The sequence below is a fragment of the Apis cerana genome, linkage group LG3 (assembly GCF_029169275.1).
Source record: "Apis cerana isolate GH-2021 linkage group LG3, AcerK_1.0, whole genome shotgun sequence".
NCBI classification, from domain to species: domain Eukaryota; kingdom Metazoa; phylum Arthropoda; class Insecta; order Hymenoptera; family Apidae; genus Apis; species Apis cerana.
Genome location: NC_083854.1, coordinates 7778973 through 7805565, shown reverse-complemented (window position 1 = coordinate 7805565; position 26593 = coordinate 7778973). Strand labels below are relative to the sequence as shown.

General features: G+C 43.6%; 1 protein-coding gene across 2 annotated transcripts; it reads right to left on the bottom strand.

The window, feature by feature from the left end:
• Positions 1-1095: 1095 nt before the first annotated feature.
• LOC107998217 (MDS1 and EVI1 complex locus protein EVI1-A-like) lies at positions 1096-25892 on the bottom strand. Of its 2 annotated transcripts, none has more exons than XM_017057382.3 (2): positions 25164-25892; positions 1096-8245 (listed from the first exon to the last, which is right to left on the bottom strand). In XM_017057382.3, exon 2 carries the CDS (start codon positions 8190-8192, stop codon positions 6822-6824), a length of 1371 nt encoding a protein of 456 aa, XP_016912871.1. In that variant the 5' UTR covers positions 8193-8245; positions 25164-25892; the 3' UTR covers positions 1096-6821. The 2 variants fall into 2 exon arrangements, with proteins under 2 accessions (XP_016912871.1, XP_016912869.1); XM_017057380.3 differs by having other exon boundaries at positions 24797-25890.
• Positions 25893-26593: the final 701 nt, after the last annotated feature.

The following is a 26593-nucleotide window of genomic DNA, read 5'->3' as shown; positions in this document are numbered from 1 at the left end:
TTATATTCAATTTTTACTAACTACTTTTCAAATATCAAAGACAGCAAATACTAAATAAAATTGTTTCTTCCAGAGGAATATTTTAAACACCATTTTGATTAAAACAATTGGAATCCTATTATAGTCTGATTGACGTAGTTTACCAATATGTGGGTCAAAGTCATGTTCTCGGCGAGGCCAAGAAGCTACTTGGCTTGAAGTGGCCTAGTCTCCCTGTTTGTTCAATGTATGATCACTTCCAATCCAAGTTTGGCTGATACTGAAACGAGTGAGTCTTTATTTATAGATCAGTATCGTTCCATTAAATCCGTTGATCCACATCCTTCTCAAATTCTTTTAACTTTATGGAAAAACCAACGAACGATTCCAAATTATTATTCTTTCTCAAATATTACATTTTTTTAAGTATTAATGAAATATGATTGATGAAATACATATATTTCGGAATAATTATAAGTGAAAGATAGAAAAATCAAAATCAAGATCATTGGACTTATAGAAGAAAAATCTAGGATCTCCGTTTGACCATGTGGTCACGTTTTTCTCTAATTCACCGTTTGTTCTGATTCTCATATACCTATGACCCTGGATATCTTACCGTTTCTCACGTTAATTATGTGTCCTTTTTCATACGGTAGAAGATAGAAACGTTGATTTTCTGGAGACCATCATCTTTGAAGAAGAATTTGAATTTCTGACTGGTGAAATGTACGATAAACTATTGTTTCACAAAATGATGCATGGTAACGATATTTAAAATATTAGAAAGTATTTTAAGTATTAAAAAAAAAAGATGGACGAGTAGGTAATTTTGTAACACTAATAATAATAATAAATATTACATTTCTCCAACAAAGATAACTGGATTTCGATCAATTAAAATTTCTTCATCTTCTTGAACCATTCTCGGAATCTAGGCGACTTTCTTTTAACAACATGTTTGCACTATCACCGAAAAACTCGTAGGGATACAAAAATGGGGAGTTTAATGGAAGATTGAGAGAGGTATAACGCGGGCAAGAACGCGGTGAGAGAGCGGAGAAAGTAAACGCAAGTACGATGAGAGTTTCTTTAAAATGAATTTCCACGTGTAAGTTCGTTTCTCTCTTTGTGTACATCAATGTATATATATATATATTTTTTTTTAATTCGAATATTACATATAAACATATATACAGTCACCACTATATTCTACAGGACGCGCGACTACAGGGTTAAACAGTGTATGTTTCTTTTTAAGAATGAAAAAAAAAAAAAAAAAAAAGAAAAACAGGACCGACGAACGATAAAATCATTCGCAAAAAAAAGAACGAATAATTTTATCGTCGCAACGAGACCATCGTCTCGAGTATTTCCACTCGATGCAATAATAATCTGTAAAAACGAAAGATGAATAATAATTCGACATTAGAAAGGGATATTGATCTCGAAGCGACGACGATCCTTTCGATTATTCGATTCGATTCGATTGATCGGCAATTTGACTATGTATGTGAAAAAAAAACGGATAAAAGAAAAAAAAAGAAAACTGAGCGTGGATGGACAAACTTACAAGCTAACGGGTCTAAAAGGTAACGAGCGCTTGATAGCTTGATCGGCTTAAGGCGCCGCTGTTTGTTGGCTAAACAGTAAATACGTATAACTCGGTAACCTCGGTGAAATCACAATCGTCGTACGATTTACATACACACGCACGCACATATGTATATATTATATTTATATCGATTTTTGCATATAGATCTCTATGTTTATGTATACTATGTATCAAAATTAAAACGGTACTCTCTTTTCTACGCTGATCCGCTTGGTACACCTCGCGCACGATTGACTAATTTAATCGCGGAGGGTGGGACGCGCGTAAACGTCACCCCCTCGAGTTCGATCTTAATCCTTAAATGCTATCTTTAAAAAAAAAAAAAAAAGAAGCGTGAAAACATTTGCTTAGGGTGAAATATGTCGACCCCAACGATGGATATATTTTAGGGTTGAAATTGACAATGTCTTCGTCCATTTAATGAACTCTTTATTTCGAGTTGGACTTGTTCGTCGGATATTTAGATGAGATTCTTCGCGGGATTAGTATGCGTATATCGACGAGTTCAACGTTATTATCACTTGTAAAATTTATTATAATATTAATTCGATTGTGCAAGAACAAACGAAAGGCCGAAAGTCTTATATTAGAAATTAAATTATATCGCGGTTTAATTGTAGAAGAGAAGTAGGCAAGCGTAGCAGATCTCGAGAAACTCGTCGATACGCGATAATATTTTTACGATGATTTCGACTAACTAAATTGAGCCTCGTTTCAAATTCTAACAGTTATAGGTACAAATATTATATTATATTTCCGCTAATATGTGATTCGATTCGTTGAATACGTATATACAATGAAGAAAAATACATTTGTATGGGGATTTAATCGTCAAATGTTCAAAATGGAAAGATAAATAAGTAAGTACATATGGAACTCCATCTACATGTAATTTCATTCAATCTCTTCTAATTTTCAATTTCTAAAAATGAGAGTTTAAAGTTCAAATAGTCAGATATTAAAATTTCGTTCATATAAATGGAGTTTCACTGTGATTTGAATTTCGCATTTGAATGGACATAAATTTCTAACAGAGTTTTCTCTACATTTCAGAAATGTACGCATCTGTCTTTTTTTGTACGACGCTTCTTCCTCCGGTCTCGTAACAACAAGCTGTCGTAATTTGAATCAGGCTGACCCGTCCAGTGAAATCACGCGTGCAAACTGGAACGAGATGAGATCGAAAAAGCGAGCGGACGTGCCGTGATTTCGCGGATAGATCCCTCCCCGAGAAATTTCGCGGCTTTTTTTTTCTTTTTCTACTATGGAACTGGTCGACGAATTGCTTAGCACGAAGATAATATTTTCCACTAAATCGAATCGATTATGCAACGCTATTGGCGTTGTATAATGTAATTCTTATGCCGATACTCAATATTTTTTCGACTTTTAATTCGACTTCTGACACGCGCATATATAATCTATTTATTTGAATATCGATGGCAAATATTCTAAATAATTATAAAAAAGTCGTTCAATTTTCATTCATATTACAAAAAAAAAAAGAAATGTAATATATTACTATTGGCATAAGAGTTGAAAATCGATTCCCGAAAATGAAACGAACGTAAAGACATTATTTTAAGGAGTAACATCGGCAATGGGAACGACGAGCCGAAGCCAGTCTGAGAATTTTGGTCGAAGATACCTACATTCGGTCGCGGATCGACGACTGCCGTGGTAGGTGGCGAGGAAACCGATTTCCAAGCCTTGAGATTTCGATCGATCTTTCTCTTTTCTCATTCACCTCGTTCGTCCACCGTTCTCTCTCCGCATCACGGAATACAGAACGGCCGGCTCCTCTCGTTCCTTCTCTCGGGCGTGTAGCCTCTCCGTTGAGCCGTTTCATGGATGTCGAGCCTCTCTCGCTCCGGCGTGGCTCCTTTATTGCGTTTCACTTTCGCGATGAGTTTGCCCGTCCGATCGGGGCGTGGCAAAAGTGTAACGCAACAACAGAGGTCCGAGGCCATCGGATCGTATGCGTGAGGCAAGAAAAACAGGGCCTGCCATCCTCCTCCCGAGTGGCTTCTCGCGTATCGCCACGCTGGAGGAGAGAGAATATCTACTGGATGCTTAGTCACACCTCGGGCCACGTCCTCGTAACGGTGTTGCATCGGTCTCCTTACGAAATCGGCTCGCTCTTAAAATGGATTTTGTGTGGACGCGTAGTTGCCGCCATATTGGATCCTCTGGCTACACGATAAGGAGTGTATCGATGCAACGAAATAAACACCACCGCCTCTCTCTCCTTCCCTCTTCACGAATCGCGCATTCTCTCTTGGATGCTGCATAGGTACATTTTGATCTGAGATTTTAGAATTTTATGTTATCGAATATTTCGTTTCCAATTTCTTCTGTTATCGAGTTAAGTTCGGCTATTCGATTATCTTGTCATTCGATATTAATTCGTAGCGCGAATATTGCAAATTATATTTTTAAGGCGCGCATTTAATTCGAATTTATTAATTTCACGCATCCATGGCACAGCCTCGATCTTTCTTTCGTTCCATTTTTTCATATCGTATCGCGATAGCAGATTTTTATCCGCCCGTCGAGATTAGCGGCGATCCGCGTTTCATCTAACCGGCTGCTCCTGTAATTTAGAAAATCGCCGACATTCCAAATTAGAAAGCGCAAATCGGTTTCTCACGCGTCACCGATCAGACCTCCTTGGACCAATCTTCCGACGAACATCCTCGGTGTATTGCGAATTTCTTCTGGGAGAGAAGACGCCCAGATTCTCTCCCCGGCGCGCTTTCGGCCTTTCAGCCGCACAATCGATCGGATTCACCAAGGTCAAGATGATCTCCTGACCGCGCGATGCCATCCTGCAACTCTGCACCTGCGCTACTTGCGGTGAATGTCTCTTTCTATATATATATATATATATATACACGGTAGAAAGTATAAAATAAATCGCCGGTGGTCGATTCGATACACTCCCTTTCGCTTTTACCTTTTGCCTAATTTGCGTCCTTCGATTTCTTTTTTCTTCTTCTTCTCCTTTATTTAAATACCTTCTCAATCGATAATTTTTCGTCTCGCTACCGTTTCGACTTCTTTGGTACAGTTTGATAATCCCATTCTCGCCGAGTGATCCAATAGTTCATTGCTCGACGCGAATTGCTTGCCACGAAATTTCATTCAATCGAGAGAACCAATCCAACTTTCCATCCGAGATTACGAATCGTCCACGTAACCATCCAACGGTGCCAATTTAACGAGCATCCGAACGATAGTTCGCCGTGTTTCCTTTCGTCGTGCCGATCTGAATCGGATCGTAATTAATCGAAGCCGCTTACTCCCAAGGTCGAAGCGCCACCCGTACCACACTCGCGCCGATTAGAAAGTGGCGAATTCTCGCGTGGCCACGAGCGGAAGGCGATCGATCGATCGAATCGTTTCGCCCCGGGGAATAGTTTTCAGCGACCATCCACAGGAAATGAGAGGGATCGTGCATGAGAGATCACGAGCATCTTTATCCTGGTAATCGTGCTTTCTGGTAATCGTCTGCAACAGGAAACCGCTTTTCCTGCGTGTTTTCCCACCACGCTCGATGCGTTGCTTATACCCAACGCGAGATTCCTTATTCGAACGATCGATTTTCTCGATTTCTTCTAGGATTTATCGATGAAATTTTTTCAATTTGCCTACTTTTCGATATTTAATTTTGCGATATTGGATTTTTATCACTACTTTCCAATCGTGGATATTCGTGGATTTTTCAACTTTTGGATTTCTAATTTTTCCAAGTGTTTTCATTTTGATTTTCTTTAATTCTCTTTAATTCTTTAGAATTATTATTTTCAATTTCGCATCGATATCGAGTTTTTCGCGTGTATCGAATTAGCAATAATGAATTTTTAAGATTGAATTCCAAGATAATTGGCTTTTCTAATAATCTCTTGCCTCGCGGAAATCATTTCTTCGAAGCTACTACGAAGATATTTCATCGCAGACTTCCTCAAAGATGAATTTAATGGCTCGTGTCGCAAAGTTTCCTTCCGGCCGAGGACGATTTCGTGGCAGTCGATTAACAAACCCGCAGATCCGCCCATCGATTTCTATTTTATTGTCTGTCGTCAGTGGATCGGCGATCGGTATCGTGGATCGGGATCGAGGCGATGGAGTGGTTGACATTCACTTTCTAGGTCGTAAAATCGCTAAGCGTCGTTTTCAGCTATCCTTTCCATCCGGAACGTATTTATTTGGACGTTTATTTGGACTTTTCTCCTGCCACTTTTTCCCCCCCCCCTCCTTCTCCCTCCACGATTTTGCTTCCTTGGCGAAACGATCCGGCTCCGCTTCAATCGGAACGATCCAATAAGACGACGATGATGAAACGATTCTTTCTTTTGCTTTGTTCTCTATTTTTTTTTTAACGGCTTGACGAGAAAAGAGATAAAGACGATAAAAATATTCAATTTTCAATTTGACAATTCGCGCTAATAATCGTTAATGCTCCGTGTCTTTTGTTATTATAAGCGTTCGATAAATTGATCTTCGAACTGCGGAGATTGGAATGGGAATATCTTTACTTTAAAGAATCGTGAAGAATAATTTTATCCGAATTAATTGGATAAATTAATACCTTCGACGATTAATTTACGAACAACGATCGGTTTCACGCGTTTTATTAGGCATGTAAATTAATTTTCCGTTCAAAGAAGTATTATAACTTTTATTTATAGATCGTGACATTATTGAATTTATTATAAAAAAAAAAGATCAAACGGCATTTTGTTTTTATAACAAAAAATTCATTTACATACCTAATTAATCCGTAATCAAAACGCACGCTGACGTATAACAATATTAAAATATCTGCTTGGTTTTCCATCTAATCTCGTTTAATCGTAATGGTAAACTTTGCATTGCAAATACTTGGAACATTTTAGGCACATTTTTTTTCTTAAGGCACTTTTCTTTTGACTAAAGTCGAATACCACTCGAATACCACGAGATATCGAAATTTCATTGGGAATGTAAAACGAATTCGATTCATTCGGTGCAGAAAAAGAATAAATTCATATTGATTTACGTTTCATATTTGCGAGCGAAAATTCGATCTATCTCTTCTCATGAAGAAAAAGAAAAAGAAAGAGAAAAAAGGAAAAATGGATCCACGTTCATAAAAAACTTGTCGAAGAAGAAGCGCATCGATCTCTCTGCTTAACCGTAACCCGAGGAAAATCATTCATCGAACGTACGATCACGATTCCCTGACTCAAGTGTTGTTTCCAGGTGACAGAGGAGGCGAATTGACTTCCCGTTGCTCCTCCTGGACGCTCTCGGGTCTGCTCGCGGTGCTGCTCGACCTCGAGCTCAGATTGTCCCTGTCGCTGAAGTAGGAAGAATCGCCTCTTTTCTCCTCCAACTGGAGCTGCTGCTTGTCGTTCCTGAACTCGTCCCCTCCGTGGCCCAACAATCCAGGGAAATAAGGTATCCCCTGTCTCTGGGAAGTGATCTTTCCCATGAAGCTGCGAATCTCCTCGAAATAAGATTCGTCCGCCCTCGGCAATTGGCCGTGATACCTCGATCTGACCTCGTCGAGTATCGTTGGCCCGTCGGCGTCGTGCTTCTTCAAGTGTCTGTCCAAATTGGTCTGCTGGCCGAAACACCGTTCGCACAACGGGCACTTGAACGGTTTCTCCTTGTTATGAATATTCCTTACGTGACGTTGCAGGTTGCTCGAGATGCTGAAGCTCCTCTCGCAGTACTTGCACTTGTACGGTTGCTCGCCCGTGTGAGTCCTCAGGTGCCGCGTCAGATTGGCCGACCTGGGGAACACTTTACCGCAGAACTTGCACGAGTATCTGTCCTTCGGCTTCAGACCTGCCTGCACGCTGATCGAATACGGCGGAATAGCGGAGGCTTGCTGCTGGTGTTGGTGCTGCTGGTGCTGCTGTTGCTGACTCGCGTGACTTTGTTGGGGCGGTTGGTGTTGCTGGCCGCCCGAGGAGGGGCTCGGGACCCTGGCCGCTGCCTGGGAGGAAACGGAGGACGCGGAGGACGCGGTGGAGGAGAATCTGTTGGGCGGTAACGGTACCATGGTGGGTAGAGCTCGCACCTGGATCTTGGGCAGGTCGGGGACCGACGAGGTGTGATGATGGGACCGGTACATGGCTTCGAGGACCAACGGGTGGACGGTGTGGTGCTGGGGGAACAGCACCGTGTGATAGGGGAGGCCTCCGCCGCCCAAACTGTTCTGATTCAGAACCTCGATCTCGTTCTGATTCTCGTCCGTTAATCTTTCCTTCTTGTGATCGACGCGGAGGTCCAACGGCTCGCAGTCGAGATCCTCCTGGTGGTGAGATTGAGGCGGCCTCGCGGCTGGGCTCATGTGAGGCTGTTGTTGCCTGTGCTGTTGCTGGTTGGTGGGGCTGGACAGGCCTCGGCCGTGGCCGTGGCTCAGGTCGTACGGCAATTCCTCCGCGTCCGGCACACGGACGCTCAGAGGATAGATGCTGGCTTGCTTCGGGCTTATGTGGCCCGGCATTTTTCTCGGACTCGAGTCTTTCTCCCGCATGGCTGGAGGATACTTCGGGTCGTGCAACAATGTTGGGGGCAGGGGGATGTTACCGAGATATCCGCTCATCACACCCGCTTCTGTCACCCTCGGCTTTGCTCCTGCTCGTCGCTCCGGATGATCTGAAAAATTTCATCGACAAGTTGTTTTTTTTTTTTAACGAACACGGCTTCGATCGACTGTACTTTCGAACGTGTGTTATCATTATTATCGCGATGTATTGTTAATTGTTGAAAGAAAAGTCGGAAGAATTTAACGAAACGTTGTTAACATCGCGCCAGAGTGGAGACTCGAACGCTCGCACGAGCGGTGATGCACGAGTGGTGATTTCAATCCCAGATAGAACGAAACATTTGTTTCCATAGATACGTTACATTAAAAATTTTGACATTTTCGACGACGACGACGATGATGATGATAGTAACGATCAAACGATCCAACGAGACGAAGCGTTTCTCAATAGGATTAAGCGATTTATATAATATTAACGGGAAATCGAGTTTCCCTATGGAGGAACCTCTCGCTAATTCAAGAACTCCTTTCACAGCCGGTGTCGTTTCCCGCAAGTCGATCCAGTTACCGAAGAACCTAATCCTCAGCTGGTCGTTCAGTTCCAACGAAAGAGAAATCCACTCGTGACAGGGTTGGAGGAACGTGATTGGTGGGGAGGAGTTGGCATTTCTTGCGGCGCAAGAACCCGTAATGCTCTAAGCGTAAAAGCGGCAGGAGCAAAAAGCTCGCGACCGACAATAGTGAAAAGCGTTAATTACGAGTGTGTGTGTGTGCGTTTGTGCGCGTGTGTCTGTGTGGAACGTGACGAGAGACCGGAGGAGCGTCCGGTTGGAATCGAAAGTGCGTAGAAACACTGGAAGGAACACCGTTGCGACCGATGATCCAGAACGGTCGAACGGTTTTCGTCCGTTAAGATCCATCGTTGCGTGCAAAAAACGAGATAAATTCCTCGCCGGGAAAACGGTTCTCCTCTCCTCGAGCTTCTTTAATAACACTCCTAGCCTTTATTACCGGAATTACAGCGAGAAAGCCGCCAATTCTGAATTCCAACAATAAAAGGTGGCCGCTGGCCGTTCTCTCCTCTCCTTCTCGCATCGAACACGGAATCGATATATATATATATATATATACACACGGATAACGTGTCATTCGTTTAGATGTCGCTGATTAAGCCTGATTTACATATCGTACTTTCCCTTGTTCCCATCCGGAGACAGAGGAGAAAGAGATTTTTCTACGTAAAGGCCGCTCTACACCGCGATTGCTCGTCATGCCCATGAACGCTAGTACGTACCTGAATTATTTTCGCGAATAATCACAGCCCATCGTAGCCCTTCTTTTTATTTTAGCGAACTAGACACGGCACATCGACACGTCGTACAAATTCTATACTATATGTGTGCTATAGAAATATTGTATATATACGTATGGATATTGTTGGCGGGTTTTAACATCTGTCAATGTAACGACCATCCACAGAGGCACACGTAACACGCTACCAACAATAAGATCTTAAGATAACACGATCTTAATGGCGCGTTTTACGAGGCTCTCGGTCGTTAATTCGAATAGTTTGACAGGCTCGTTGTTGGTTTAACGACTCTGGTGGAAGGTGGAATCGAGAGGACGGTTACGAGTTCGCTCCCTTGGAAGATTTCCTCTAATTTAATCGTTCGGGACGGTGATTTCTCGGAATTTCGTCCCCCTCCTCCGCAAGGAGGCAGCGGTTTATCTCTACCTTTCGGTGGAGTTTCTCCCGTTGGCGGAGGAGAAGACCGACTTCTCTGGTGAGTAATGTCCTCGGGAAACGGTAGCCGGCTCCGTGGAACGCCGCTCGAAATAAGAAGAAGAATAAGAAAAGGCGGGGCACGATCCACGATCCTTAAAGACTGACATCTGTTACGTGAATCAAGCTCTCGGTGCTCTCGAGATCGGCTCGAGATCCACATGCCACGATCCAGTTTTCGGTTTCTAGAAAGTCGGGATGAGCCGGGCGTGGTGCTGTCCCTCTTTTCCCCTCGCTCACCCTCTCCCCTCGCTGTCGTCCTTGCCGGTATGATTTCTCTCCCGACATTCACCTACGTGTACCATAAGTGCGCCTCCAGGGCCGCATTCACGTATCCCGCGTTCCTCTCTCGATCGCGTCGTATATTCTTTCGAAAGGAAATCTCGAATTCCGATCCGATTTTTAATACTTTTTCTTTTTGCACCGTTCAATCGTTCAAAAGAACGTGCTCGAGATATTCGAAAATTTCATTTCATGCTTTAATATTTCGAGCATTGTTGCAATTGCGAATACGTCTGTAGGAAGGAGTCGAGATTCTCTTGTTTGACTTGATTTTTCACATTGAGTATCGAGGAGACGCGTAAATAAAGGCAAGTCGTTAATTAATTTAATTGATCCGCGTCGGTCGCTCTATCTGGAAATCTTGGAGAGTCGAATGCGTCCCTGCGGCGTGGTAAATACAGTTGGTGGAACGCGTACAACCGATCGCCACTTGTTACCCGAACGGACCGCGTCCCTGGCCGGGTTGTCAGGGAAGATTTCAATCGTTTCTTTTTGTGTGACGCAAGTCTCCTCTCTTTTTCCTTTTTTCTTTTTTGGCTCGAAGAAGAAACAGCAAGGAACGTCGAAACAGAGAGGGAAAAAAGAAGGAACGTGGTGTACTGTCGCGGGGCATTCAAATTCGACGAGCCGTTTTTATTTCTTATTTCTCTGCGCGATTAATTGCCGCACGTGTTTCCCCCTTTGACAAATGCTGCGCGTTTCTCGATGCCTTATATAATTAATCGTTTCTTTCTTTTTTCTTTTCTTTCTTTTTTTTTTTTTTTTTCTAATTTGCAGAGTTTCCTTTCGAGGATAGTTTTTCTTTGTTTCTCCCTACAAGAAAGGATCGTTCTTGCTTCGACTTCTTTTTAATCGAGGAGCGAGAAAGAATAAAGGAATAGACGAGGATAATGAATAAGAATAAAGATACTTTGTTTCTTTTGCTCTAACGATTTTCTTGATCTTGATTCTCTGTCTTTTGAGTTCCTCGGTTTTTTCGAGGCGAAAAAGAAGAAGAACAAAAAGATTCTTCCTTGTCCACTTTGTTACCGTTTCCCAGCTTCTTTTTCTCCTCGCGTTTTCCACGCGATCTTGATCCACCGTCCTTCGTGTCCACCATTCATTCGAGTCGAAAGGAAGATAAAGATAAAGAGAGAAGTAACAAGAAGATCAAGTATTCCGTGTAATTAATCCTCCTTCGCTTTGCAAAGTCCTCCCCTCGAGGATACTTTTCTTCTTTTTTTCTCAAGTTCCTCTCAAACCTTTTTCGAAATTTCGCACGATCTTGATCCTTGGCACGTCCCCTGTGGTTCCAGTCAAAAGAGAAACGAGAGAGGGGTGAAGAGACAAGAAGAAGAAGAAAAATCCGCGTCGATCCTCGGTGTCCTTCCAAAGGTGTCTCCTTGGTACGAGGCCATCGATCGTTTCTGCCGATAACGAGGCCAAGAGGTGCCGGCATTTAATTACGGCGCCTGGCCCCTTCCTTTAAGCACCGCCACCGTCCAAGATAAAGTAGCCGGGGCGCGGGATACTTAAATTCATACCGGAAATTTTTGGGGGCCACGTTTGTATCGACAGGTTTGTATCCCGCGTGCAATTTTCGGCCGGGGATCCTCCTGTCATCGGGCGTTAATTGCCCCTGCAGACGGAAAGAACGTCCCCTGTAACGTTGTAATTACCTCCGCTCGTGAAATGTGTGCGGCGCGTATACGATCGCTCTCTCGGTGCCGATCGAAAGTGACGATAAAACCTCGATCGAGAAATCGCGGGAAAATTTCGCCTCGAAACCCTTGGTTAATTGTCCTCGGCCCGCGATCGGGAACGTTGAAACATTAATCACGATCCGCCGGAGCCTTAGGATCGTCTTAATCTGCGCTAAATTAAGTATTCGCATTTTTAATTGGAGCTGAGGCGATCTATGGATCACTTTCCTAGGAGAGAATTTTATCGCGTCCTTTTTTCTCTCTCTCGCAAGTCTTAAATTCTCTCGAACTTAGTCGTCGTTGCATTTTGAATTTTGAAAAATTAGCAACAGAGAAAGGGGAATGAAAGAAAATGGGGAGTTTAAAGGATTGTTGGAGAATTTCGTTTAAGGGAGGGAGAATAAAGGAGGAATAGAAGGTGCGGTGAAAGGTGGTAAAACGGTATACATAAGAGCGAGCGGAGTTCGGTTTCCTCGCTTCTTAATCGTTTTCAATGTTACTTTCATTCGGTCTGACAACCGAACACCGTTCATTATTCATCGAGCTTCGCGTTTCGTGGCGCTTGCGCCGTCCGCGCTGGCAGAATTAATTTGTCGACAACATTTCGTCGTACGTTGCTCGGCTACGACGCCGCGCGTGCAACGCCGATAATCCGGCGAGTATTATTTATGATTTCGCCTCGACGACATAAAAGCTTCGAAGTTGTTCCCTATGTCGGCTCGATCTCGCCCACGCGTTCCTCGGTGGTTAGCAACCTTGCCACGCCATGTCTCTTGTCGTAGCCGCACCGTTCGGCGAGGTGAAACAAAGGGAAAGGAGGACAACAATGTTGCATTTCGTTGCGTTTCGTTTCGAGGCTTTCGAACAAAGTTACTCTCTTTTTCTTCTTTTTTTTTTTTTTTACTCCGTCGTTCCGTTGCGCAACACAGAGAATTTGCATCATAAATCGACGGATGATTACGTTGATCGTTATGTAAACGATCCAATTATCTAAGTATCGAAATTACACGGATGATTTCAACAAAATTTAAATCGATAAACTTCAAATTTTCGTCCAAATTTTAGAAATGTCTTTATATAAAAGAGCGTCGAGTCTCTTTCTCCATTCTCTGCATATCTCTTGAGAGCACAGAGAGCTTAAATTGATGAAAGGATGAAAAGTTGTTCGGGTTAAATAGTCACGATTAATTTACTGGTAAATTGGTCCATGCCTCTAGAAAGTGGTATCCGCAGTAGAAACTGTCCGTTCCTGATTAGACCGGTGTCTGGCCCTCTTCTACTTATTTACATCGTACCGCGCGTGTCTGTCGAATGAGGTTTTTTTTCTTATTTACATCTCGCTCTCGCGAAATGGACGAGTGGCGGGCTTGGACGTTAAAATTATTCGATTTATTAGATTCTCTTCGATTCAATTCTACACGACGGGGGGAATTTCGCGAAAAGTAATAGCTATCCATCGTCGCCTCGAAAAATCTTGCATCGATCTAACAAATTGTTAAAAAAAATATTGTTCGAATTCGATAAACACGAAGTGAAACACGCCATTGCGAAACACGCTCGAGCTTCCATCCGGATGGACTTCCATCTTGCGATTGGAGGGGGGGAAAAAAAAAAGAACGAAAGGAGAAGTGATTCGATTTTTATTGTTCCACTTCTTTGGAAACGTTTCCATAAGAGCGGCACGTTAACCTTATCGGTTTCTCTCCATTCGGATCGCGAATGAATGGAGTTTAAAGGAGTCTGTTGCCCGGTTTCCGCTACTTGTACAAACGATTCTGACCCTAATAGGTATTCGCCCATTAGGATCGAGGGGAGACAATGCCGTCAGGTGATGACTGCGATCCCGCTTCCAAGGAAGCAACGTATCATCCGTGATTCCTCCTCCTCCTCCGTCCGCTTCTCGGCTAAATGACGGGTTTCACGTTGTTGAATTTCAAACACTTTCGAATCTACATTTCAATGAGTCTACATTGATATAAAATCCGCTCAACTCGTATTTAAATCGTGTGTGGAACCCGATGTAGAAAGCAGAGGGAATCAGAGATGTAACCGTTTCGTAGATAGATGATAGAACATTTGGAGGAAAGTTGGAATAGATACGAGATAGATGATCGTTTCTCTGTGTGATAAGCAGTCGATGCTCGAATTCGGGTTTATATTTTCAAAGAATTTTCAAACGCTAAATTTTCCACGGTTTCTCTTTCGATCAATCGAATAATTATTCGTGCAAGATCCCATCCCAGAGGTTAATTATTCTCCAAAAGTATTGGACGGAATTGTTTTCACTCCCTGATTGTTAAATTGTAAAGAAATTTTAAGTTAAAGGTCCAGCTCCACTTTCCTTGCCTATTTAGAAATAATAGATCCTTACGAAAAGGAACGTGGCAAATGGATCCCGCACAATTTCTCTCGCTTACTTATTCGGCTTAATTTGTTCGGCCAACTTAACCAGCGATCGAGTGAAACTAAATCTCGCAAGTACAAGATGGTTACAGGAGCAAGCTCTCTTAACTAGGAAGCTACGACGATGATGCGTGTACGAATTCGAGTACCCGTTCAATGACAAGGATTAACAGCTTAAGAAACGCGGTAGATTAATCGATCAATCGATTCCTCATCGTGATTATTTCTCACTGTTCGATGTTTCGTGAAAAACATTGATCCAATCGATATTTCGAAATTTATAGAAATATTTCAAATTCGATGGAAGATAACGATTCGGTGATTTTCTCAGATAAATGGTCAACGATCGCGGACGTTTCCTCGTTAAATCTAAACTATCGCCGCGCCTCTGGAATTTCGTCTTGCACTCTCACCGGGATCCGCGCTGCTGCGAATTCCGCGTTATTCGTTGATTCAACGTATTGGAAACGGAGACAAAAACCGAAGTTATGCAAAAAAAGAAAGTCCAAAGCACGCGAGGAAAATAAGTGGAAAAGAGAAAAAGATTGTGAGATGAAAGATAATATTGCTCGATTATAATCGGTTAATTATTAATTGCTATAAAGTAATAAAAATATTCGTCTAAAACGCATGAACATATAACGAAGAGAAGAAATGGAAGGAGGAAAAATTTTAATTTTAATTTGTTTCTGTAGGAAAAAGTATATCTTAGTCACTTTCTCGCGGAGGTTTCGAGGCAAAACGCTAATTGTTCGAAGTTAGACAAATATTTCCAGCCCCGGCGGAAGAAGATTATGCCATTTATAGACGTCAGATCGAGGACTTGACAATGCCCGGCTGAGAATTTTTCTCACAGATACCGTGCAACGCGTTTAGACCCCATCTGGCAACAAGTAAACCATTTGTCTGCAAATTGCACGATAACCAAGAAAAGAGACACGCGAGGAAGAAAGTGACTTGGCTTCAAAGAGGCTTCAAAATCGTTAATAATAATTATAATTAGAATTTGAATTGAATCTTTTTCCAACGAGCTTCTTCGATTCGAAAACACGATCTTCTCTTCTTCTATAATTTTTAACATTTAAATATATATAAAATATATATAAATATATATAAAATCTATGTATGTATGTCAACAAGATTATTGCGTGTGTCAACCATACGGAGCTCGAACCTCACAGGCAGCTAAGATTTCGCAAAAGTCTGGCGACGCTTAAGCGGCGAGAGGTGTCGAAAGAAGCGGCTCCCTTCTCGATCCGCTATCGGAAAAATTGTTCGAAGCGTTGCGTTTCCAGGGAAGTGAGCCGACGAAGAGAAAGGCGCGGCAAACCACGGGAGGAAGGGTTCCTCGAAACAACAAAGACGTCAAACGAGATTCGAGTATAGATCATCCTTCTCTTTTATCGTTTCAACCACTCGAGAATGCCCTCTGGCGGATATCCGAGATTGCAAAATCGAGTATCGAATCGATACTTCTCTCTCTCTACTCGACCTGTTTTTTTTCCCTTCCCCTCCCCTCCCCTTACCGTTTATTAGCAATCAAATTATAACGCTGTTAGACACGAGTGTGTCTAATGGATTAGAAACTCCCTCTTCGAGGTATTATTAATGGGCGAGATGTCGAGTATGCGTGGCCTGGTACTCAATCGCTCCACCTGGTGGTCGGTTTTGTAATTACGCGTCGAAAGTGTACTGCGGCAAGCGTACTGTTTACTTCTTTTTTTTTTTTTTTTCTTTTTGCTAACGACTACCTGTTCGATGATTAGTCGATCTAAGAAAGTTGTTATCGATTACATACGTACGGTTTAACTATACAGCTTTACCATCGATCGGGGCAAAGATAAATAAAGAAATTCTCGAAACAAATAAAGAATATCGTAATAAACGTTTCTATCATCCAACGAATCAAAGGTCGTTGACATTGGACAACGGAAATTCACATATTCGATAAGGATGAGAGAAAAAGAGAAGAAGAAGAAGGAGAAAAAAAGAAACGGAGAAAGAGAATTCCAGGTTTCAGATAGAAGGATAAGGAAGAGGCCGTGACCAAAATGTACGGATTACATAATTCGATGATTTCGAATCGACTTCGATCTCCCGCCGAGAGCTACCCAAAATCACGCGTCGAATCTTCTCCCCTCCCCTCTAACACCGATGAACGAATTGTGATTTAAAAGGAGTGAAATCTACGGCAAATGAGAAAACTTCCGCGACACTAAGTAAAGAAAATAGCTGCGAAGCGGGGAACGCCCGTGAAGATCAACGACCTAACTTGTAATTCGATTCGACGCGTTAGAAAGTGAGTTTTAATTAATACGACCGATATCAGCGAACAGTGCAGTTTCAATGGTAAATCTGAACAAGATGCGGTGTAGCAAGAAACTGTCGGAACTTGTAATTAAAGTTCGACGAATACGAATCGAGCGTCGTTGTTGCGCAATCTCGATCTCAAATTCAAACGGTATTCCTTCCTCGACTTATAGAGATATATATTAACCCGATTCGTTCCACAGACTCGATCCTCGTTCCATCCTCGTCATTTTCGTCCTTTCTTTTTCACCAGTCTCACGTCTCATTGCGCGGGATTCGACTTCCTTCCGTCACACGGAATGTCGAATGATGAGACGAGAGAGAGAGAGAGAGAGAGAGAGAGAGAGAGAGAGAGAAGGAGAAGCGGAGAGAAAGAAACGGTGGCAGGGAGGAGGAAACGGATGGGCCGGGAGAAAGGGGGTCGGGATGGTTGACTAACAAACGATCATTTCGTTCCGTGGCGCGTGAATATTTCATGAGGAACGACGAACGACGATCGAGAAGCGACGTAGGAACGGGAGGGATGGACGGAGGGATTTCGAGATAACGATCGGAGGAGGTAAACGGAGGAGGAGAGGGACGCGAGAAAGGGTGTCGAAAAACGCGTTGAACCGAAACGGGAGGAGGGAGGGGTGAGAGAGAATGGAAGAAGAGGAGGGAAATTCTATGAAAATCTATTCCTGATTTGGTGGCCGATCGTTGTATACATTTTGTTTGGCTATTTGGGCCGGGTCGGAGATAGATTACCAAGTTTCCACGAAGCGGCTCCGATGTTCTATCGCATCCGTGGTTTCTTCTTGGTACGTTTACGCGGCTGTCGCAACGCGCGATTTTTTTACTCGTTTCGCGGAAATCGTATCGCTCGTGAAAGCGTGGAGAAGTTTCTTGAGTTAACGGGAGAAGAAAAGGAGGAAAAATCGAGACGAGGCCTCTTAAATTCGCCCGCCTGCGATTAGAGCGAAAAGAGCGGTTCAAAAACAGATTTTTATTGGAGGTCGCACCAGATTGTTTCACGGTTGAGAATTCTAAGAAAGTTTGGGATACCTTAATGGGGCACGCGATCCTACGAAATGATCGGTTATGAAAAATCTACCCTATTGTTTTACCCGGATCGAAAATGGCGGCCTTTCAAGGCCAACGGTAGCCGATCATTTGTCGAATGAGCGTAAATTAAGGAAGGATCGGTGAAATTGGAGGAGAGGATCATTTTAAAAAGTTTTCTCGATCTTTGAAAACCTCGTCAGTCCTATGAAAAAAACTTAATGAGTCACGTCGTGAGTGACTCGTCGCGAGAGAAGACATCGTGGTTCACGCGTAACCTTCGTTCGTCCGGAATAAATCGACGCACGTGCGTTCGATCGTCGACCAAACAGCTGCGAATCCAAACAAGCTTGCGAAGAAGTGGCTTTCAATGGATCTTGAACATAGATGGAGAAAGAATCGTCCAATCGTATATCGAGATAACTAACCAGCCTTTGTTTAAAAAAAAGAAAAAGAATCGAAACAACTTCCGTGTCTCGAGAGGGAAAAAAAGATCGTACTTTCCGTGATCTTCGAATCACTCGTTCCATCTGATTCGCCTCTAAAAAACTCTGCTCTTCGTCGAAACGAAAATTCACTGTTAACGAAGCCGCGAGTTATACTCGTTATTCCCAAGCGAACACAATGAACTTGATCCCATCGATAGTCACGGAAAGGACGCGGCCGATTCATAGTCCGTCCTAGAGTCAAGGTACGCTGGACCATAACCGCTTAGGAGGTTGCCCCGTTTCTTCAGTCATCCTTACTATCCGAACATGGTTATCCGTGCATGATTAATCGAACGAACCAAATTGGGCAGAGAGCCGTGCTGTTGCGGACAACAACGAGGAAGGAACAAAAGAGAAGAAGGAACGCGATTCGATCGAATAATCTTTGGATCGAGCTGGAGAGAGCTGGAAAGAAGTCGTCCCGGAATGCGCAAGGACAAAGCGCTGTATTCCGACCTCATCCGTAGACAGAGACATTTTTACTCCCGATGGATCCGTTTCTGCGAGCAATCCTGTTCGAAATCGAGCATATATGATTTATTCCTTCCTCGACCTCGGCTTCAATCCCATCCAAAGTAGCCTAATGGTCTGATGGATTCGCCAAAATTCCCGCCAAGCGTTAAATCACCATCTCGCCTGGAAACTTTTATCACGCGACATTATCTCGTCTCGGGAAGAATGTTGGAAGGGGCTCGATCGATGCACAATGTACCAGATTCGGGGCGAACGAAGGAAGCGTAATTTACGGCGCGGGCTCGTTAAGAGCCTCGAGGTGAAATCGGCTCCGCGTAATGTAATTAATTCGAGGCCGGTTTAACGGCCGTATTTCGCTTCGTATCGAGCCGCGTAATTAATTACGTATGGGCGGAGGTTTAACTTTTTAAATTTCGAGAGGCTTTTATGCGGGATTAATCGTCACGATTTTTTCCCAACTTTTTCAGGCCTCCAAGTTACCTCGAGATCGTCTTTACCGAGCGAAACGAGCAAGGACGGGGATCTCGATGCGCTCGATCGAGCTCGTTTCCACGTTCGACCGAGCGATTTCCCTTTCGAAACAGCCCGTTCGCGCTGTGATTCGGAGGAGGGTGAGCGAGGTCGAGTTCTTCCGCTTTATCTGCTGCTTCCATCTGCTGGTGGATCGTATCGCTTCGACGTTAAATCCAAAAATCGCGCGTTCGTGTTGATCTCTGACGATTGCGTTGCATCGTAAAAAAAATCTCATCGATCTGATCTTTCCAACAGTTTCTTTCGATAATTAAATCAGTTTTACGAATTTTTCCCGCTTCCTTCTCCCTCGCTTATCTCCACGCCCGATCCGCGCGAGATTCACGTGCTTCGTGCGTGTAGGGGAAAAAAGGAAAATGTTGTGTTGTCTCAATTGAAAGATGATTCCTCCATTCTGTCCCATTCTTCGTACATATCTTTCTATACACATCTTCGTACACTTTTTCTTTTTATCTCTTCATATTGCACGAGAATAATCGAAGTGTTTTTTAAACAAGCGTCAAATTTTCTAAAAATAATCCGAATCAATTAAGAAGCCTCTACGTCCAATCGCACAAATCTCTCGTCTTCCTTCAAATCCCCGAGAAACCGCGCATCAGTTTAAGAGATCGGTCGTAAATTGCGAGGAAGTTTATCCCAAAAACGAATACTCTGGTTCAGAGGACGAAAAGGATCGAGAGGAAGACGACGTTGACGAGGAATGGATCGCTCTAAGAGGCGACTGGATTTTTCCCGGATGACGAAGGTGGGCGTTCGCTCGTCTACGATAGGTGGGATCGCGACGGCAATGAGCTTAACAATGGCATTGCAGTACTGCTCGAATTTAATTTGAAAGCGGAGAGGTGTCCATTGTGTGTGCGTGTACGCGCGTGTGTATAAATAGACGAGGTCGGTGCGCGTGCCCACGCATGCCAGCTTTACGCCACCGAGCATCCCTCTATCTTCCTCTCTCTCTCTCTCTCTCTCTTACCGGCTCGAATTTACATTTACAACCGTGTACGCGCGTCTCCCCGAGAGGAAGAGAGAAGGAACGAAATAAATTCTCGTTAAATGCGATTCTCTGTCGCCCTCCATTTCGTGTTTTTAATTTTATAACCGCTTGAACTGCTCGTTAATCTCTCGATTTTCTTTAAAATTGGAAAATTACGCGGTGGATCTGATATCTTTTTTTATTGTTATCGTTTGGTAATGTATTTCGGGAAGAGAGTCGAAGGGGTACTTTTTAAGAGATATTTTTAGCGCTTATTCAATTTAATTTACAACACGATGTACAGGAATCTCGGGTATATACGTAGTCAAGCTTTTAGCTTTGACTACATGAATGAAAATTTTGTAAAACACGTTGATATAAATTTTAAGATATCGGTAAAATGAATCAATGACTCAACGATTGTACAAGGATTAAAACATTTCACTCGACAAATTTGTCTATTTTTTTATTTTTCAAAATCAGAAATTACTCGTAAGAGGATCGCAAATTATTACGAAAAGGGGTAGAGGTGAAAATTGCTTCGTTCTGGTAGATCGCAGATGCGTGGAATACGCTTGATAATTAGTAAAACAGATGTTTGCAAGGTTTCGTGACAATTTCCGAGATAACGGATATTAACGTAACACGATGACAGGCCGGCCAGGCCACGGGAGACACCGTTCTGCGGGTCTCGGTATTGTCGTTCAGCAACCGTTTTATTGCCGTTTGCGCCAGTCCACAGCCGAGAATCTCTGACGAGGACATTGTTCGAACCTCTGGGAGACTCTCATGATTGTCGTGCTTTCTATTCTCGTAATAGTGGCCGTATTCAAATAAACGTCGGTACACGTTTACGCATCGCGATCGTTGGGCAATCGAGGAAAAAAAGAAAAAAAAAAAGAAGAACAAGAAAAAAAAGGAGGAAGCGACTATTCCGTCCACAACTTCGCTCCACAATTGACACCGACACGTTTGTTCCTCGTCGACGATTTTTTTTTCCTTCCCGTGTTATTTATCATCGTCGTCTATTTATATCTCTTTAAGCGATGATATTCGATAAAATTGATGTCGTTACGCATCGAGAAGATTCAGAAGATTCTCGATGCTCGTAATCTTTCGTTTACGAGAGATAGTTGGATGCATGGAGAAACGAGTCGCGGGAATTTATCTTGCTTCGAAACAATGCGAATGGAATGTATTTGGTTCAACTCGCGTAGCGTATAGCGATGAGATCAAGTTCAATATTGTATATTCTGGTTCTCGTTGTTATTCGAAATGCGTTTTAATCGATAGCAATAAAATTATACGCTTTATTCGCATATATTTAACGGAATATTATCCAATGTGAGAACTCATATTTCGAATTACGAATATTTAAGCATTCCAGATTATCAAAAAATTATGGAAAACTTACAGTCCTACAAATAAACCTCTCGCAAGAAAGACCCGATTTATCTTGGAACGGTGGTATCATTCGAACTTCTCGATATGACCCATGCTTCATCCCATTACCATTACTCTCTTACACAGAAATCTACTCAAAGGGGGAGTTATATTCGCTCCGAATCGGATGAAAATCCATCGGGGCCTAACCCAACCTAATCTAACCCACCACAACGCCGTCACACCTCCTTGCCTCTCGATACTGCTTCACGTCGCCACGTTTCACGCCGATCCCATCGTTATCGATCTACAGAGCGTTAATTGTACCGACCGTCTATGTAAATTAACGGGGGCTTACTCGCGGGGGGGAAAAAGTGGTGCAGTCGCCGGTTGAATTATTACGCAGATAGAGGAGACGCGGCCCGCGAGGAATCGCTAATGGCGCCGAGGGATCGATCCGGGGAACCGGTCGAAAAAATAAAGGAAATAAAATAAAAGAGAGGGAGAGAAAGGGGAGGGGGAGAGGAAGGCAGATCCTATTGGTTTCGCGCGACCGTTAACGGTCTTGTCGGTCTATTTCGATCGGCGTGGCCCCTGCAACAAAAATCGAGGCGCCTCGCCGCTGGCTTTACCTGTTATCAATTAACTGTTAACGTTGCTGCACACCGCGGAACCGTAAGTGGCCTGCGTGCGCTATCGAAGCGGCGGCCTCTTTCTCTATGAATAATGTATCTCGGTTCGGGGAATTCGTGGCATTTAATCATTGAATCGTTAAGAAACGGACTGACGACCGGACTCGAGGAGATTTATAGCGTTCCCTAGTATTCCTGCACCGTCATGAGAATCTTGGATCGCGGGTGATGCCCCCTTTCGATCGCGGCCGTTTCAATTTTCGCGTCGTTTGTCGTCGTTGAGATAAACCCGATAATCTCGCTCGAACGCGTGATTTCTTTTCCCAGGAAAAAACGAAGAATAACGAAGAATCCTCGAAGGATACGACGGAAAAATGATTTAGATAGGGAGGTTAATTGTTAAAGGAAAAGATGTATAGTTGAGAAAAAAAAGTTTTTGAGGAGAGAAAAGAATCGATACGGAATTAATTATAATATTCATATTGGATTGATATATTTTTCTATTATATCTGATATAAATTTTATTACGGATAATTGCGTATATATTGTTATAAACATTCGCTTATATTAAGATGATATAAGATGGTCCACATACGATAAAGATGAGGAAGCGAGGACTGGAAACGAGATTCATCGGATAATGAACAATAAAATAAATTAACGAGTCGTTTCATTAATGAACCGGAAAATTCATTGGGAATATTTATTATTCTGCAGCAGTTGTTAACTGCTTCGATGTAATTAACAGCTAAAGGATATGCTTTTAATTCCTTTGAATAAGTATATAAATAGTAGTTATGGTAATATAATAATCAGACGAGAGATAATTATTTCTATAGTTGTTTATAACACGAGCAATACTTAATCTCTAAATTTCCTATTACAAATTAAATGTTTCGTAAATTTTAATAATTGATTAATATTCGCAGAAAACTTGTTTAACATTTACCATCGCAAAATGCTATAATATAAATGTTGCATAAATTGTAATAACAATAGTAGCTTCCTCTAATTAGTAAACACATTATTAGAATTTTATGATTTCGAAATTGATATCTCTCTGATATTTTTACGATTCGAAATTTCCAGGTAAATAATTTGATTTTTAGACACGTCCCTACAAAGAAAACCAATAGAAATAATTACTCCAAATTTCAGATTATTATAAACAATTCAACATTCCAACGAGGGAAAAGAAAACGATAACTCGATGAAACGAACACTTCCTTAAAAAAAAAAAAAAATAAAGCCAGCAAAATAAAGCAATCATTTCAAGAAAGCTCGGAGAACCTTCCAAGTTCACGAGTCGAAGAATCCATTTCGAAAAGGTTCCGAATCTATCCGAGTCAGCCTATAAATAATCGAGTGATATCCACCACGGATAAATTCCAGAAATTTTCGCGTAAATCGAGCGATCACCTTGCGCGGAGGTTATCTTGGGGATCCTTGGAATGGGCGCAGCCCAGTCCTACGCCGCGTAAATTTATGAACGAGGAAACGGCGTGAATCGCGGCGAGGAGCATAGGTTTCCTCGGTCGTGTCTCCACCGTTGAGCGGCAGAACGAACCGTTCGGTGATATAAGGACGAGCGTGGGCGACGCTCGCTTTTCAAGCGCGGATCGCAAGCGCGACTTCGAAACTGGTTCCAAGCGAATTAGACGGCCGCGAGGTACCTCCTCCTCCTCCTCCACGCAGAGGTGAAACTGCTCGTCGCCGCTGGTGCGTTACGGAAAACGATCTATGGACCCATTCGTTACTCCTCCTCCCTCTCCTTTTTATCCGCCCATCCCGGTGAAAGATGGACCGATTTCTTCCGTTCGTAATTCCTCTCGGGCATAAATTCTACACTTTGTGAGAGGGATTTGATTTAATTCGTCGTGGCAGGCCCCCGTCGTTAACCAGGATTTCGCATTCGAACTTGGAAAGACGTATCGTCGTAGGAGAGGATAAAGAAGGGACGCGAAGAATGTGTCTCGCGAAGAATCGCGAGGGTATCGAACTGAAATTTTAATTTCACTCTACGATGATGTCGTCGAATGGGGATTTTTGCATCGACGATTTGGAAAGCGTTGGTATCCGTTCATCTTTAGATTTTTCTATTATATTTACGTTTAAGATTTAAACGTGTCGTCGAGAAGGAAATATTTTCATTTTCGCGAATAAAATTTTGTATCAAAGGTCTGTCTTTAAGAGGATTTCGCAGAAGAAACTGAATCGAAATGTCATCGTATCTTTAAAAAGATTTCGTATCGAAATCGAACCTGTCTTCAACGAAAGGACATCCGTTAATCTCCTATTAAGATCAAGAATATCCAGATCAAAGGATACTCTCGAAACGATTGGAAAATCTCAGGAGTACGAACCAAGATTTCGTCGACTGCTCTACATCTACGTCCTTAAGTATTACTTATCTCGAAACGATCCAAATTCAAACGATTAAAGTTAAAATAATTCCCTTCCCTCCCCCTCCAAAAATATGTACGTTAGAAAGATCGGAGAAGTACGGATCGATCGACCGCGTAAAAGAACGAAGCTAGAGATATCTCGATCAATTTCAATCTCTGCTCTCTTCGACTCACAGGAGGGGCTTCATAAATATTCAAAAGGCGGCAGGTGAACCCTCGGACCCTTTGCAACGGAACCCGAAGAACCAAATCGAAGGAAGACAAATAGATTTACCTTATGCGTCATTCCACGACCTTGAAGCCGAGATAGGGTAGCTGCACTTCCGGTTCAACTCCAATTTCTCACTTTTCCACCTGTCCCCGTTTTCCCGATTCTTCTTTTTTCCCTTTCTCCTTATCCTTTTCTTTTCCTTTCCTTTCCTTCCTTCCTTTCTTTCTTTTATTTTTTTTCAAACTCTTTTCCGCGTTCCACGATGCATGTAAACAGTTCGACGCGTTCACCACGGGAGAGAAAAGAGAAGATAGTCAGTCGGTCGAAGGGAGGAACAGAAGAAGAAGAAGGTGGAAGAAAACGAAGAGGGGAAACGGTATATATATATATATATATAAAATATAGAGAGAGAAAGAGAGAGAGGGCACACCTGGTTTTTCAACAACGGCACACTAATCCCCGCACTCTCAGAGCACTTCTTCTTCTTCTTCTTCTTCTTCTTCCTCTTGATTCTTCAACCGATGATATATCTACAAGTATCCAGATCGAAACGTCCGATCGAACATGTTGAAAACACGATGCTCGCGAGTCTCCGCGACGACGAATCGGAAACGATTTTCTGTTACAAGAGGCCGTGCCTCGTGGCTTGGCGGCGGCGACGACGGCGACCACGTGTTCGACCGACAGACACCTTCCCTCGCTCTCTTTCGCCGCGCGTCACGCGGCCCACGTTTTTCGGCGCGGATTCTTTCCAAATCCTTTCAACCAGTCACCGGTCAGGTTCGTACAACGACACCGCGGTTATCGTCTATCGTACAACGCGTCGGATTAAATTATCCCACAATTATCCTTCTTCCTCGCTGACTAGAGAGAGAGAGAGAGAGAGGGAGAGAGATCAGCCGATGCTGTCACCGTTCAGACGATCTTTATATGATCGATCTCTGTAATCCGGCCGACGATCGTTCGTCCTTATGTTATCCCGATAACGGCGAGGATGGGCTGCGTCCCGCGCGCTCTTGCTCCCGATCGTGCGCGTGTGGATCGCGTGGTGGATGTGGTGTCGACAGGACAGCCGAGTCCTGACTGCTCGGGGTCCCTCGGTCGGAGAGCGATCGGAGAAACGGAAGGAGCGAAACCACGTTGCTCAGCACCGTCCGGCGATCGTTTGGTGCTCCTTGTCCAGGTCCTCTCTCGAGGCGTGTGATATCCCCCCTCCCTCCCCCTGTCGGATCGCCTCGTGGACGAAGCGGAATATCAGCGAGCGCTCTCGGAGGAGATTCGTGAGACGCGGCTCGCTGCGAGCCGTGGCACTCCGGCGTGGCGGGTGACGGGGAGAGTCGTGGCTTGGCGTGGCGCGCGGCGAGACGAGACGATTCTCGGAGGAGGAGGAGGAGGAGGAGGAGGAGGAGGCTGTGTGTACGGTGGTGAGTAAGCCGAGAGTATATTCAACACCGGTATATCGGTGAGTAAAGCTGCGTGGCGCGAGTTGGGGGAGAGGAGGGCGGAGAGGGAGCGAGCGAGCGAGCGCGGCGTGGTCGCGAGCGGTCGGAGTGGCGAGCGGAGAGACACGGGCGAGATACGGTGCCAGGGGGAGGAAAAAGAAGCGGTGGAAGGAAGAGAGAGGAAAGTAGACCAAGTCGGTGGGATGGAGCGAGAGGAGGGCAGGCGGAGGAAGCGAGACGGTGGACGGGATCGCGAGGAGAGCGCACGCACGCACACAAAGAGGAGAACGGTGAGCCGTGGCGGATTGGGCGGGGAGAGCGAAGCCGTAGGTTGGCGGCGGGTAGGTTGGTAAGTAGGTAGGTAGGTAGGTAGGTGAAGCACGAGGAACACACACGGTGGACGGTTCGCCTGTGTCGT